We start from the raw sequence: 14,582 nt of genomic DNA on the forward strand, positions 1-14,582 counted from the left end.
GAAATTTTTCCTAATGTCCAATCTAAACCTCTCCTGGTGCAACTTGAGTCCAATTCCTCTCATCCTATCCCATGTTATTTGAGAGAAGAGACTAACCCTCACCTCTCTACGACTTCCTTTCAAGTAGTTGCAGAGAGTAATAAGGTTCATCCTCAGCCTCCTGTTCTCCAGGCTAAACAACCCCAGCTCCTTTAGCTGCTCTTCACAGGGCTTGTGCGTTGCATGGCCTTCCAGGATCCTTTTTAGCACAATGGATCTGTTTTTGTTCACCATTACTCTGTTCTAAGGAGTGCACTTAGGTCTTTATTTTAGTGACTTTTCATGCTCAGTAAGCATTTTGGTACTGTAAGTGACTCCATATAGTTTCTGAACCAAGATACATTGAGTTGGATCTGCTGCTGCACTTGGGGTCCAGGTTATGCATTTGCAGTACTACCACCTTTCTTGTTCTCTGGAGCTCTTTGCAGCTTGTTTTGGGGGCTATCATGATCTGTGAACTTCCAGGTGGCTCAGCAGTGTGTGAGCAATCTTGGAGTAGGAGAGATGCTGTGGTGTGGCATTGGCATTTTGTGTTTGACTGCATGGGGAACTGTAGTCAAGTATCCATGAAGAGTTAGGTTCCTAGATAAGGGAATCTCCAGCAGCCCCTCTGCATCATATGACTTACCATGGCAGAGGTATGCTTGGAGGGAGGTTGAGTGGTACTGACATCTACTCGATCCTGGATGTATGGCATTAAGCATATTCACACTGTCATTGTTCCCTTAGAGGTTGTCTCTGGCACAAATACTTTCCTTTGTTTCCAGTCTTCTGCAGTGCTGTAATGATTAACAGTATGTGTTGATACTCTGCACACAGAGTAGGATGCATGTCTTCCTCCCTTCAGTTGCTTGCTCTTCCCTCCCCTTCCAGATGTGATGGAGGCATTGCTAACATGCCTGATATTAGGGGCTGTCACACTGACATTCATAGCGCAGTATGCTATAAGTATTCAGGGCTTCCTTTGGGGTTCAGGAGCAGCTGGTATTGTCTAGAGGTGAAACTACCATGTCTACCATAGCTCTCCAAATCTTAAGACTTCTGGGTAACAAAGTTTTTTTGTAGTGTTGAAATACTTCTCTTAAATGTAGGAAAAGTATCCTCTGTTGGCTTGATTTATTTTATTTTATTTTTTGGTTCCAGCCCATTTTTACTTCCTGTGGCAGCACAAAATGTTGCTAACTTTTGTCTTCCCTTCTTCTGTCCTTTTGCTGCAGGTCTTGATGATTGCCTTCAGCAATATATAAAGAACTTTGAGAGAGAGAAGATTAGTGGCGACCAGCTACTACGAATTACTCATCAAGAACTGGAAGACCTTGGAGTCACACGAATTGGCCATCAGGAGCTTATCTTGGAAGCAGTAGACTTGCTCTGTGCACTGGTAAACTTGGGGCAAAGTGGGGAGGAGTGAAGAGTGTTTGCATATTCAAACTTTGTGTATTCAAATTGCTAGTCCTAACACCTATATAAGTAGTTCAAGAAACTCTTGACATGTATTGTATGAAGAGTTTAGCATTTTAAATCAGACGTAAGATAAAGAGCAAAATCTGTTGATAGGATGGTGTTTGTTAAATAAATTGGATTCAGAGATTTAAGACTTGCATATCTGTCTTTGTAGAACACAAGTTAATCTGAAATCACAGACAAACTAGACTGGGTTTGGTTTGGAATGTAAAACAGTTATATATGTGAATGGAGTAATTGAGTGGTGGTTGCCCTTTACAAACAAAATGTTCTGATATTAACCATGTCATTTTTCACCAGTTCTTTCATGCAAATTATGTTTTGCATGATTATTCAAGCTTGATGAAACATAGCGGCTTGTGTTTCACAGTAGAAAGGATTAAATACTGAAATAATTATCTTATGTGCAAATAATAAATAAATGTTAGATGGAGAACACAGAGAGATTTTGGTAATGGTGTTTTCAGTCAGGTCATATCATGTATAACTTGGATTATCTGGTCAATGAGCAATGTGGTACTGACTTCACCTTTCTTATGAACTCATAGTGTGTGCCTGTAAAGATTAGTGATAGGTTGGGCACACTGTCTGCATTCTCCACTGTAGGAAGGATTGTGAACAGCTTTAAGATGTACTTGACTGCCTGAAGCGGTGTATTGTGGTTTTTCAATGCATACTACTTCTTCAAACCTCAAAAAAAAGCTTTAAGAAAGCTGAATCCCTGTAGAGAGAACCTGAGATGGTAGGCTGAAAGGCTCTTCAGGAAGGCTTGTGGATTCTCCATGTGCAGCAGCTTTTCTGAACAGTTTGTTTTTGTATCTCTGGGAAATAGGTATGAGGGGTAATGAAAAATAATAAAAAATAAAAAAGCTTCATACAGGAAGGCATTTGATTTTAAACACATCTTAGGTTCTCTTCTTTAGAATAGCATTTCTAATAACGCTGCAAAGTGGCTCAGTGCAGTTAACTCGTAGATTTGTTTTTAAATATTGAAAAGGTTGCGATCCTTAAAAAAAGCTATTGATCTAGAAGGAACATAAAGAGAGGTATTCACAAAGTACTTTTCTCATCAGATAGTGCAAAAGAAAACAAAAAGGTAAATACTATAATTAACTGAGATAGATAAGGTCTAAGTTAGGGTGAACACTGATGACCATTCTTCCCAGTCACAGAGAGACAGATTGTGGCTCTTTCAAAAATAAAGTATTTTTACAGAAATCCCCCAAAACTTGTTTATTAGCTGAAAATTCTTTTTTCTTTGGTCTGTAATTACAGATGTTATCTTTAGACAAACAAACACAACTTGTCTTTGTAGCTCTCTTATCTTAGGCAAAAGGGTATGGGACTAAGTTGAATATAAAATAAGGAATTTGTAGTGAAGGCTAACACTGCATCATTAACACATGCAGCAAGTCTCTACCTTCCTGGTCCTTGTTGCACATACAGTGTTGTCTACTTTTCTGAGTTCGTCTTAAAGAATACTTCATCACTGAAACACAATAGCATGTGTTCAGATCACAGCTTCTAATTTAACTTGAGGTTTTTGCAGTCTCACAATTGGCTCCTGATGGCTCCTCAGGGATACAAAATGTGATTGTTATATTGATTTTAGTGGGCTTAATTTGAATTTATAGTTCACCAATCAGATAAACCTCTTAGAAAATTTAATTCAGAGGCAATCCTTTTGACTGTACTGGTCCTATACTTAGAGGCTTTTTTCTTTATTGCATCAGGTTTATTTGAATGGTCTGTGTATATTTTTTTCTGTTTTACTGGAGTTTGACAGAGGTTTCATGATAGAATTGAGCATGAGTTACAAGTGTATGATCCAAATGAGTTAACAACTCTTTGCATGCTGGAGATGATGGATAGCAGGATGGGGTAGGAATAGTAAAAGTAATTTTGCCTTGCAAGCATAATCTCTGATTGATTTTAAATTAATTATTAGAAAGCAAAAGGACTGTTGCTTCTGCATCTCATCCTCATTCTCTCTGAGCTAGTGATTGACCATCTGAACAGTTTTTGGTATGATGAAAACTGAGAGAACAGAACCACCTCCCACACTGTTCATATCCTACTCTAAAGAGTTTCCAAGGCAGAGTTGTTGCCAATTAGGAAAGCTTTGGCAATGCTGATAGCTGTTGTACTTTATTCCTGCCCCTCTTCCCAGCATTTTTGGGGGCTAAATTTGTTTGCTGTTTCTGCCCTGTCAGCTGTGGATATGGTAAATGGCTAACCAGCTGCTTGTGTTGCATGCCTGTAGTTCATGGGGCAACGTTTTCTTCCTGAGGGAAGGCAGAGTTGTTGCCAATTAGGAAAGCTTTGGCAATGCTGATAGCTGTTGTACTTTATTCCTGCCCCTCTTCCCAGCATTTTTGGGGGCTAAATTTGTTTGCTGTTTCTGCCCTGTCAGCTGTGGATATGGTAAATGGCTAACCAGCTGCTTGTGTTGCATGCCTGTAGTTCATGGGGCAACGTTTTCTTCCTGAGGGAAAGTGAAGAGCCTGGAGAACAGGCTGTCAGTGGAGAACAAGCATATCTGTGTGGTATGGAGGGTGCATGGGACCTCTTTAACCTGGTGGAGGCTGTTAAACAGTGTTAAACAGACAAACTGTTTGCCAATATAGTAGTTGGGAACCAGTTATGATTGATAGCACTATTTAAAGGATGTTCTTTATTGTTTTTTGACAGAAGGTGGGTGGGTGGCTCTGGCCTCTCACAGTATTCCCTTCCTGTCATAAGCAGTTGCAACAAATAGATCCTCCAGTGTTCGTTAGCTGATCAGAGGACAAATGGTAGCCTGTGCTATCCATCTTTAGTAAAGTCTCTTGGCTGCCAGCTGGCCATACTGTGCTCTTGACAGGAGAGCAAGCTTTCAGGGGGGGAGATTCACAGGTTTTCTTTTCCTGTGGCGCTTCAGAGAAGGCGGAATAAAGTTTTTGCCCAGCTGCTACTGCTGTTACAGGTTACAGGTCATGCTTGCTGATAATGATGGGGGTGTACATACCACATACCATCACTGAAGCTGAATGTGCTCCAGGAGAGGGAAGGCAATCTAACTAATGTGGTTTGTCCTTTCCCTCTCTCCTTGACTCTGTAAAGGTGGGAGCGTGTTCAATAGATTACCATGTCTTGGTGCAGCTTTGTGTTTTATTAAATCCGTATGTCAGAAAGGGCAAGATAAATGAAATGTCCTCTGTGCTTAAAAGAAAGAAGTAGTGAGGTCTGTGATAGTATTTGTTGCTCAGTTTGTTGCATGTTTTTCAATCAGTGAGGAACCACCATGATGGATATGTGTCTGCAGAGTTGTTTTATTTACAGCAAGACATGTCTCTTGTTCTTGCCTTTCTGTTTAAACTGGGACATGCAACCCAGGCCACACTGGTGGCATCAACAGGTAGATTTCTCATTGATGTAGATGTGCATTTTTATTCATACTAACAAAATCCTCCCAAATAACTGACAGCTTAAAAATGATTAAAAAATGGTAAACTAAGAAACTGCATGTCCAGCTCTAGAGATGCAGGAGAAACTGTACTGAGTTAGGTACCATAGCTTTTTTTCCTCCAGAATACTCCCAGGTAAAAAAACATACAGTTGTTCATCAATTCTAACAATTGCCATTTAGATCTTAGCCTCAACATGATCCTTTTCATTACGTGTGTGGCGCTGAAGCTAGTCTAAGACTGCTTTATATTTCATCAATAAACAAACAGCAGTGTAGCAGATCTTCATCCACACATAAAATGTGACAAGCCTAATTTTTTTGATGGATGCTTTAAGAACTGGATATGAATTAACAATGGCAGCAGAAAGTAAATTGAGGAAAGATGGAGATGATGCTTACGAAAAGAGAAATGCATAATGAAGAACAGATTACTTAGATTATGCCATCAGATCTCTGTATCAGCTTTCAGGTTTGGAGTGCATCCGGAGGTCTTGTAGCTCCTGATATGCCTAACTGGGCTGCAGAAAGCAAAGTATATTTTTCTGAGTGTCCACAGACTACATTTTATGTCTACTTGGTATCATATTTTTCACAGAAAACACTTCACTTTGCCTCACTGCCTGGAGAATGCAAAGACTGAAGCCTGCACAGCCTGACATTTCTTCTTCCATCTTTAAGAAAATGATCTAATTTATCTGGCTTATCACCACAATGTCTTGATGTATGAGGATTTGGGTTTTTTTTTCTTAACTTCTCTAAAATATCTGGTATCTTTTGGTCTCAGAGAGATTAAATTGGTTCCAATATTTTTAAAACAGAGACCTGGAAAGAAAAGAATATTTAAGAAACTTCACAAATAATTTCTGGATGCTTTGAAGTTTTCCATAAACAAAGAACTTTAAGATCTCTGTGAATTTTGCAAAATACTTCTTCAGGGAATCTCCATTTGTGTAGAGCAGAGGTTGGTTAAAAAATAGAACAAAACAGCTTTTGCTTTATACAGCATACAGGTTTCAGTACTAGTTTCATGCTAGTTATTTAAATCTGCTGTGGCTGCACAGGAATTTATTATGCACTGTATATTTGAATCTGTAAAGCTAGAAGATTGCAGCAGATGAAATAGCATTATTATTTGGCAGAGAAAACATTGGTATGCACTAACAGCATGAAATTACTTATCATTTACCACTAACACAAAACATTTATATGCAAATGGATGTAAAAAATAGACCTACTTTACCCATGAATGATTCGATTCCTCTTAAGAATTATGCCTTTTGTCTTAATTTCGTCTTCCTGCCGTTTCTCACACAGAAATCCTTTCCTTTGCACTTATCACTAGTCAGATCTTAAAACTACTTTTGTCAGTGAAAGTGAATATTAGACTTAATCATCATAGTACCAAATGAGGAAGACTTCATTTCAGAATAGAGATTTTTATGTGCTGGAGTTGGGATTTACTGTTAGTTTTCTGCTGTGAGCATGCAGAATATTTAACGTTTTCACTATTGCCTGTTGCAAGTATATATCATATGCCTTGCTGTCTGTCTTCAGCCTGAGCTAGCTTAACTGCAGGGAAGGAAATCCTGAAGTCCATCACCAGAACAACAAAACTAAGAGTCAAAGGGTTTCTAATAGTTTATAGAGATCACATTGAAGATGCATTAGCCAATCTCTTATACAGAACTGTAGTAAACTCTGTGATATGCCCTAGGCAGGAGATGTATCTGTATGCAAAGGGTGAATGTCCTTCCTCCCACCAGCCTCAAGAATCAGTCATGGGTCCTAGATACTTTTCTTATTTATTTTTCCTTTGGACTACTTTTAGAGGTTTGGGCAAGTACAAAATATATGCCCTGGTTCATAGAGTCATAGTGTGGTTTGAGTTGGGAGGGACTTTTATAAAGGTCTAACACCCTAGTTAAGAGCAGACTGGATGAAACTGTTACAATGTAAAATACTTTAAAGTGGTTCATAAAAATTTCTTATTTCCTTCTCTTAGAAATAATTTTAAGATGCTGATTAGCTGTTTAAGACTTTGTGAAATGCATGTTATTGAATGTGTGTAGCTGATAGTTTGAATTATGGAGAAATAAGAGCACTTGGCTGGCTAGGGACAAAATTACATGAGAAATAGAAAAACAAAAGAGGAATGAGCACTTAGTCTTGCAGAGTCTGTTGATTGAATAAGAGTAAGGAGAATAGTTTATATAATTGCTCTATTAGTGCTACAAAACATGACCAGGGCTTGGCTTTTTTATGTGTTTCTTCATTGTGCTGTAGAAAAAGGACATTTTTCAAGAAAGGGAATAATGATGGTGGTTATGAATCTTTCATGGGTTCTGCAGAGGTATAAGTATCATGCACCTGAGGGTTTTTTTGACTGTAAACATTTAGGACAAATATTTATGCTCTTTGAAACTGTTTGCCTTTTAATCAGTGTATGTTTAATAATTGCAGTAAGTGCTAAGTGTCATTTGAGCTATCTGGGGTTTTGTCCTTATCTACGTATTCTGTGTTTATGAAACAGATGTGTTAAGATCATGTGTTGTGCACTTCTAAATTACCCCATATGTCAGTGCTATTTGAAGGATAGATAACCTTAGTGTTGGCATTTCGTGACGCTGGAAGAAAGGCCGTTAGAAATATATGTTGTAGGCAGATCTGATGAGGTATAAAGTTACATAAGGCACCTTCCATATGACAAGCTGTGATATCAGTTGCTAGCAGCTTTGGGCTGGAAAACTATCTGCCTCATACTTTGTGGGATGTGTTCAGCCAAATGTTTTGAAGAATGTGGTTCAAATGCATTTTGTTAATTTTTAAAAGCAACTTTGGAGACAAAGGTTGGAACTTTTCTTGGTGAATTTTTGTTTGCCGCAGATTTTAACATGTGGTTTTGAAATGGCTGCTACATGCTGTGTTATCCATATGATGCTGTTTTGGTTATTCATTTAAAATCTTCTTCAGGCTTCTTGAGAAATGAGGACTGTATGAATTTTACTGTTTCCAGGTTGCTTGTTTAAAAGCAAATAAATGATATGTACAGAAACGATACTCAATTAAATATGGGAGATGAAAGCATTGAAAAATAATGAGCAGAATTAAGCTCTCCTGAGGTGATTTTTAAGTCCATTTCTTAGTATCCATATGCTATTCTTGCCTAAAACTCCTGCATTCAGCCTGTGAATAGATACAAAAAGACTTTTTATTGCATTAGAGAGAGAGCTTATAATTTCATCCTTGTGATAATTACTCATAGTATTGAGAGATATCAGACATAATTGAGAAGTTGCACTTCTTTGCACACAATTTATTACTCAGTACAGCTATCTAGACTATAAAATTTGTCTTTTCAAAAGGTCCTCATTTTTTTCCTTCTTTAAAATATAATGTTTGTGTGTGTGATGACAAACATTTACCAAAGAAAAATAAACCTTTACCTTCTGCAGTTTATACAGTCATGTTTGCCTTCTGCAGATGGGCTGCAGAAATTAATCGATGTAAGCACTGTTATCTGCTCTGCCTGTGTGGTGAAAATACTGTTTTTTTTGTGTTGGTTATTTTTTTGTCCCCAACCACCAGTGTTACAGTAGCATCTTCAGTTCCCATCTTGTGTCTGTTCAGTAAGTTCGTACCGGTCACTGCATGCCTTTCGCTGCACATGATTTCCAGCAGCTTTCTGGGCTGAAGAGAAGAAACAGCTATTTAGGGAGGTGGGCAGAGGGGCCATATGCTCATTTCTGTGTCTTGGAGTGTTTGTAGGAGTCAATCAGTGTCCTGAACTTGATAGAGCATTTCTGCTTCGAGATGTAGAGGTATTCATGGGCGCATGAAAGTTGTGATCAGGACATCTGTTCTAAGGGATTTCTGGATTTGTTAGTGGGACTGTGGCTATGTCTGCATTGCATGTTGCAGTGTGTTTAGATCTGAGCATGGCTTTTTTAGTTAGCTGAGATTTGCACTTGCAATGGGCAGTATAAAAATGCCCTAAACTAAGGGTTTTGCCAGCTTTTAGACACTCTGAGCCAGGAGAGATAGTTAGCACTGTATGAGTTAGGAACACTTTATAACCTGTGTAAACAGTGTCGATGCACTTCCCAGCCAACAAGAGTCAAGTGACTTTAACACAGGAAAGAGATGAAATGAGGTCTGATTTTTTTTTTTTTTAAAATTATTTTTTTCTAATTGAGGGAAGCAGGGAACACAATTAATGCATATTGACCAAACTAATCCAAGAAATGTTTGCTTTACTTCCACATTTGGTTACTAAACTCTCTTCCTACTCTTGTGCCGGTGCAAGGATGGGCTGGCAGAGGCACTAGGCTGGCTGTGCTCACACACACACAAAAAAACCCCCCAGCAAAACTCATCAGTGGTGATTAGAGCTGCTGCTTGTCAGCGTTTGAAGAAAAGAGCTACAATTCATCACTCACACTGTCATGTGAAGCCACAGAAAAGTAATTAGCAGGTAAGGTGTCTATTAATAGCTCCCACGCCTTTAGTTCGAACACCTGCTGACAAGCTATTACTCTGTGTAGCTTAGCTTCATCAAGTTCTTGTTTTATGATTGCCAGAAGAGACTCCATTAGAGCCATTTCTGTTGGGGTGGGGTGCCCGAGGAAACTCTTGCTCTGTGGCCTCTCATTGAGAAAGTGGATGCAGAGACTTGTGTCGCTTCTGGTATTCTCTACGAGCATGCAGAGATTTCTTTGTGCTTCTTTCAGTGACTGAATTTGTTTTGGCTAATGAAAGTGTAACTGGTGTTAGTGCTGGCTAAATGCAGACTAGAGGAAAACAAAGAACTGTCTCCTTTGCCTGCAATTATCTCCTTACAGTGCCTGAAAATAAACACAGTGCATTTCTAAGAAAACCATATTGTTAATAGTATATTATCGCATATAAAGTATGATTAAACTTGGCAGTTTTTATTTGAGCAAGCTTTTTCCCAGTATTATAACATGCAACCCTGTTCACTTTTAATGTGGGCCAGGAATATTAGTGATAAACAAAGTGGGGATTTTGTTAGTTTGGCTGCTGTTTTAGGATCCTTCTACTTGAAGGCTTCAATAAACACAGCTGCCAAAAAATATATTCTGCCTGGAATTTATATCTGTATTTTCCATCTCTGGCTTTATCTGTGTCTTCTTACAAATGGAGGCTTTACCAGAGTCAGTGCCATTGTCATGTAAGGCTGAATTTTTTATGTAGCTTTGCCTCAGTTTTTTATGTTAAAGGACACACATCTGATGCGTATGTGTGAAAATAAGCTTTGCATCTGTTAACACTGCCTCTTCCTTTCCTCAGATCTGATGGTGTAAAGACATCTGAAAAAGCTGTGGCTGTAGGTGGCCATCACTTAGATGTTAGCAAGAGGCCACTAAGCTTTTATAAGAACTGATTTCTAAGAAGTGTATATATAAATACAGCCTGTTTTCCTTTGTAGAAAAAAAAATTGAGTGTTTTGCTTGGTCTGCAGTGTTCAACATTGCAGGTTTTCTTTTTTGCTGGTGCTTTTCCTTTCTGGTGGGACTGGAGGCATGTACGCTGTCTGCCAGGGCTTCTGCTGGGGTGGACATGGCATGTCAATGCAGGCTGGGACCCACCACCTGCCTCTCTGAGCAGATGAGGTACAGGCAGGGTGATGAAGCGAGGGATGGCAAAAGAGAGGGAGTTGAAATAATTTAGGGTTGTCAAGGAGAGCTGGGATTCAGCCTGGGCAGCAGCAAGGTGTCCTCCAGCCGTGGCTCTGTGCAGGGTATGGCTGCGGAGGCTTCCCCATGCACACACCCACCAGTTTTATATTTGGATAATTGCACTCAGCTTCTTAGGAACACCCCTCGAATTAAGAAATTCAGCATTTCATTGTGTTTGGAAGAAGGCAGCCCTGTGGCCAGCCTGCATTTTGCGGTCTGTCCCCTGTGTTTGGTGGATGTGCGCACCATGGGGGTAGCTTCTGGTGAGGTTAGGTTTGGCTGATCTGTAAGACACTTTTTACAATTTATCATTCATCCAGAATATCTTTCATTTGTTTATCCCCCTGTTAATTTTGTCAAAATGAGCTAGATGCTCAAGAAGCATGATGAAGTAAGAACCTGATATTTTTTTCCAACTTACTCCTACTCACTCCTCAATATCCATCGTGCTCCCTCAGCCACAGCAACCACAGAAAACCACAGAAAAAAAACCCCCAGCTTTATTTTTGTCTGATATTTATCCCTTTACTTTGGACTGATTTAATAACTTTTTAGTTATGAGCCATTTAGCTGCATAATAAAGTATGTTTTGCTTTTCAATCCCAATTAATTGTTTTCATCTTGTAATTTTTTATTTATGACCGAACTATATCCATTTTATAATTGCTCTTGAATATTTACATGGTGGAATAGTCACTGCCCAAACATACATTTTGTCTAATTGGGAACGGAATGTGGTGGCAGACAGTGCCTGTGCAGAAACTGTGTGGTTGAAACCTCCCTGCGAAGTCGTCCTTGCCCACGATAGGAATGCTCACAGAAGTTCCAGTACTGCATTTCAAAGCACAACCTTAGCGTATGGTCACTGCCCCCTTAAGCCAAAGTGCATCCTCTGCTGTTGTTCTAGCAGCTCCCTCACAAAGTGTGTCTGGTTTACAAGCACACAGAGCTGGCTGGGAGATGCAGACAAGCTGTGGGCTGTAGTCTCTCCTTTCCGTGATTGTCTGTCATTTGCTTGGGAGTGGATGTTGTGGGAGAGCTGGGGGCTTACTGGGACTAGCTTCAGTATGATGTTCCTGCAGTCTCTGTGTAATTAAAGAGGAGATTAAGTTCATTTAGTAGATGGTTTGGATTAGGAGCATGACAACTGCTGTCATGATCAGCCTTACCACACCCCCCAATTCGTATAGAAAATAAGCTTCAGCAGTCTTAAATTAGCAGTGACAAGTGTACATTTTCTTCCATCTCTTCTTACAGACAGAATAGCGTGGGGACCAAATCGGTGACATGGGAGGAGAGTTGGGGAGGACAGGGAGTGTTGTTAGGAAGTAGATTTTTCTGTGTGCATCTGAGAGGCTTTGTGCATCCTACTTCATCATCATTAGTGGTAGGAAATGGTCCGCATTCCACAGTAAGTAGCCTTTTCCATCATCAACTGAACAAGTTGTCAGCACTCCATGTTATCACCCTGTGATGTGGTTAGGGTGAGGAGGACCTTGAGAATTCCATAATTCTCTTAGAGGAATATTAAGCTCAAGACTGTGCAATTGCTTATTCCTTTACAATGGCAAAACAAGACTTCTTTTGTAATAACTCTTATAACTCTTTGTGTTGTGAGGAAAACAAATCTATTATAGCAATAACAGATCACTGATGGTACTATATTATATTGTAATTGAACATTAAATTAGGGCATTCTCTAGTGCTGTTTCAGTAACATTTGTACTTTTGAAGGACTTCCAAGTACTATTTGTTAATATTTCTGCATAATTATTTCTGTCTCTGCTGCACAGCTGAGGAACCTAATTTAAGAGATTGTCACTTAAATGGAAGCAGAGTTTACAATTTGACTTTAAATGGGCAACATAAATATTGAGCAGGGCAGCTCTGTAGTCTGTGATTCTGGTGGTCCTTTACTGCTAAAAAGAATAAAAGTAAGGTAATGAGACCAACAAAAACAATTTGGTTTCACAGCCTGTCCATGCTGCATACTTTTGCTTGTTGTTCCTCATGCCCAATGTGATTTTAGGAATTACTGTGAGTACGAACATGAGGGACTGATCCCTAACCACCAGATCTGTTGAGGGAACCATCTGATCAAGGCCAGGTTGAGTGGGGCTTTGAGAAACTTCATCTAGGTGTCCCTACCCATGGCAAGAGGGTTGGAACTAGATGATCTATAAAGATCCCTTCTAACCCAAACCATTTTATGATTCTTTGATCTACTGAGAGTGATGCACTGCTTTGAAAAACAATCTTCCAGACTATGTTTTTTCTTCATCTTGAGATGTTTTTCTCAGTGCACTTAAAACCAGCTAAAAGATCACTCATAATATTGCTCTTTTGTTCTGTTTTTATGCACTTCAGAAACAGAACATGCTACACATTTAAAAACTACTGAGTGGGTGTATTTCTACCTTAATTATTAGGAATGGTTAAGTTTTGAAGTAGAAGAGCAGTCTTGTAGTTCTCAGTACTTCATGTTCACCTGTAAAGCTAACTGTATTTTCTATTTTTTTCTTTCTTTTTTATTTTTTTTCCCCAATGCAGAACTATGGTTTGGAAACAGAAAATCTAAAAACCCTTTCTCACAAACTGAATGCATCTGCCAAAAATCTGCAGAACTTCATCACTGGGAGGAGGAGGAGTGGTCACTATGATGGAAGGACCAGTCGCAAATTACCAAATGATTTTCTGACATCGGTAGTGGATCTAATTGGAGCCGCTAAAAGTCTGCTAGCTTGGTTGGACAGGTAAAATCTCCTAATGTTATCTCAAATAACCAGATAACGTACATACATAAACCCCAACTTCTGCACAAAATGTAATGGCTGGAGAATTAATGGATGGACATTAAATGGATGTAGAATTAATTTACATATTCTGAGGGGATGCTTGTACCTTTCTGTTTTTTGTTATGTCAGCATGCATTAGATGGCATTTCAGTACAATGCCTCCAAGTGCACTGCAACCCTACACTTACCTGGAAATACAATATAGCAACAGGATGACATAGTTAGGTTATATATTTATTTTTTATTACTATAGAACAACACTTTGACCTGCATAACTCAGGTCATCACTCTGATGCTATCAAATTCACGAAACTGTGACCATACTTTTCATTATATAGGTGCTAACAGATAATTCCAGTGTGTGTGTGTGTATAAACGTTGCATTATAACAAGAGTAATATGCAGGTATTTAAGATGAAAACTCCTGAGTGGTTAAAAGTAGTCTATAAGTCTTTATAAAATGCATCACAGTGAATTTTTATCAGTGAAAATTAAACGCTTACCTTGATTTAAAGGTGTATCTTATTTTGTATCCAGCAGCTGAAGTTTTGTTCGGAGTATGATCTTTGTGTAACTTTTCAGCAGAACTATTTGGTTTTACTGCTGTGTGTTTTGCATTTCATTTTCCTGAGGAAAACTGGCTTCTGTCCCATAAATGATTTCCATCTGGGAATTTTGGTAAGGTTTGTTCTTCCTTCTTTGTGAAGCCCCCAAATTAGGACGAAGGCAGGCCAGTGACTGCATTTTTCTCAGGAAGTGGGAACATCTGGAGACCAGTAAGGTTCTACTTATTGCATACCTTCTAAGAAGGTATTGGGGCCACTAGGGGGAGATAGAAAGATTTTAACAATTAATTATTTTAAGTAAGGAACACAGATTTAATTTCATTCTGCACAGCTGCTACTATTAAATCTGGGCCCCAAATCTTAGCTTTTTTGGTTGGTTTCTAATATCAGTTCCATCTCTGGGACTTGAGAGGGGAGAGCAATTAAGAGGAATAAAGTGGATATTAGGGTTGTCCACCCCATTGTAACAGCCCTGCTAGGCTGCCCCTGTGCAGTGTTTTTTGAGTTTGTCTGGAGAAAGCAGCTAGCAGCAGCTCCAACTTGCATAGAAATGCAATGATGTGGGCTTTTTTAT

General features: G+C 39.1%; 1 protein-coding gene across 1 annotated transcript in view; it reads left to right on the top strand.

Annotated features, from left to right (window-relative positions):
• Positions 1 to 1,256: 1,256 nt before the first annotated feature.
• CNKSR2 (connector enhancer of kinase suppressor of Ras 2) overlaps positions 1,257 to 14,582 on the top strand; it is a gene marked incomplete at its 5' end in the record, with an annotated part of 160,947 nt that continues 147,621 nt past the window's right edge. The window contains 2 exons of the mRNA XM_009069964.1: positions 1,257 to 1,420; positions 13,198 to 13,400. Coding sequence (XP_009068212.1) covers positions 1,257 to 1,420; positions 13,198 to 13,400 — 367 coding nt within the window. The remainder of the gene's footprint in view (positions 1,421 to 13,197; positions 13,401 to 14,582) is intronic.

This window comes from Acanthisitta chloris, unplaced genomic scaffold (genome assembly GCF_000695815.1).
Source record: "Acanthisitta chloris isolate BGI_N310 unplaced genomic scaffold, ASM69581v1 scaffold2732, whole genome shotgun sequence".
Lineage (NCBI taxonomy): Eukaryota > Metazoa > Chordata > Aves > Passeriformes > Acanthisittidae > Acanthisitta > Acanthisitta chloris.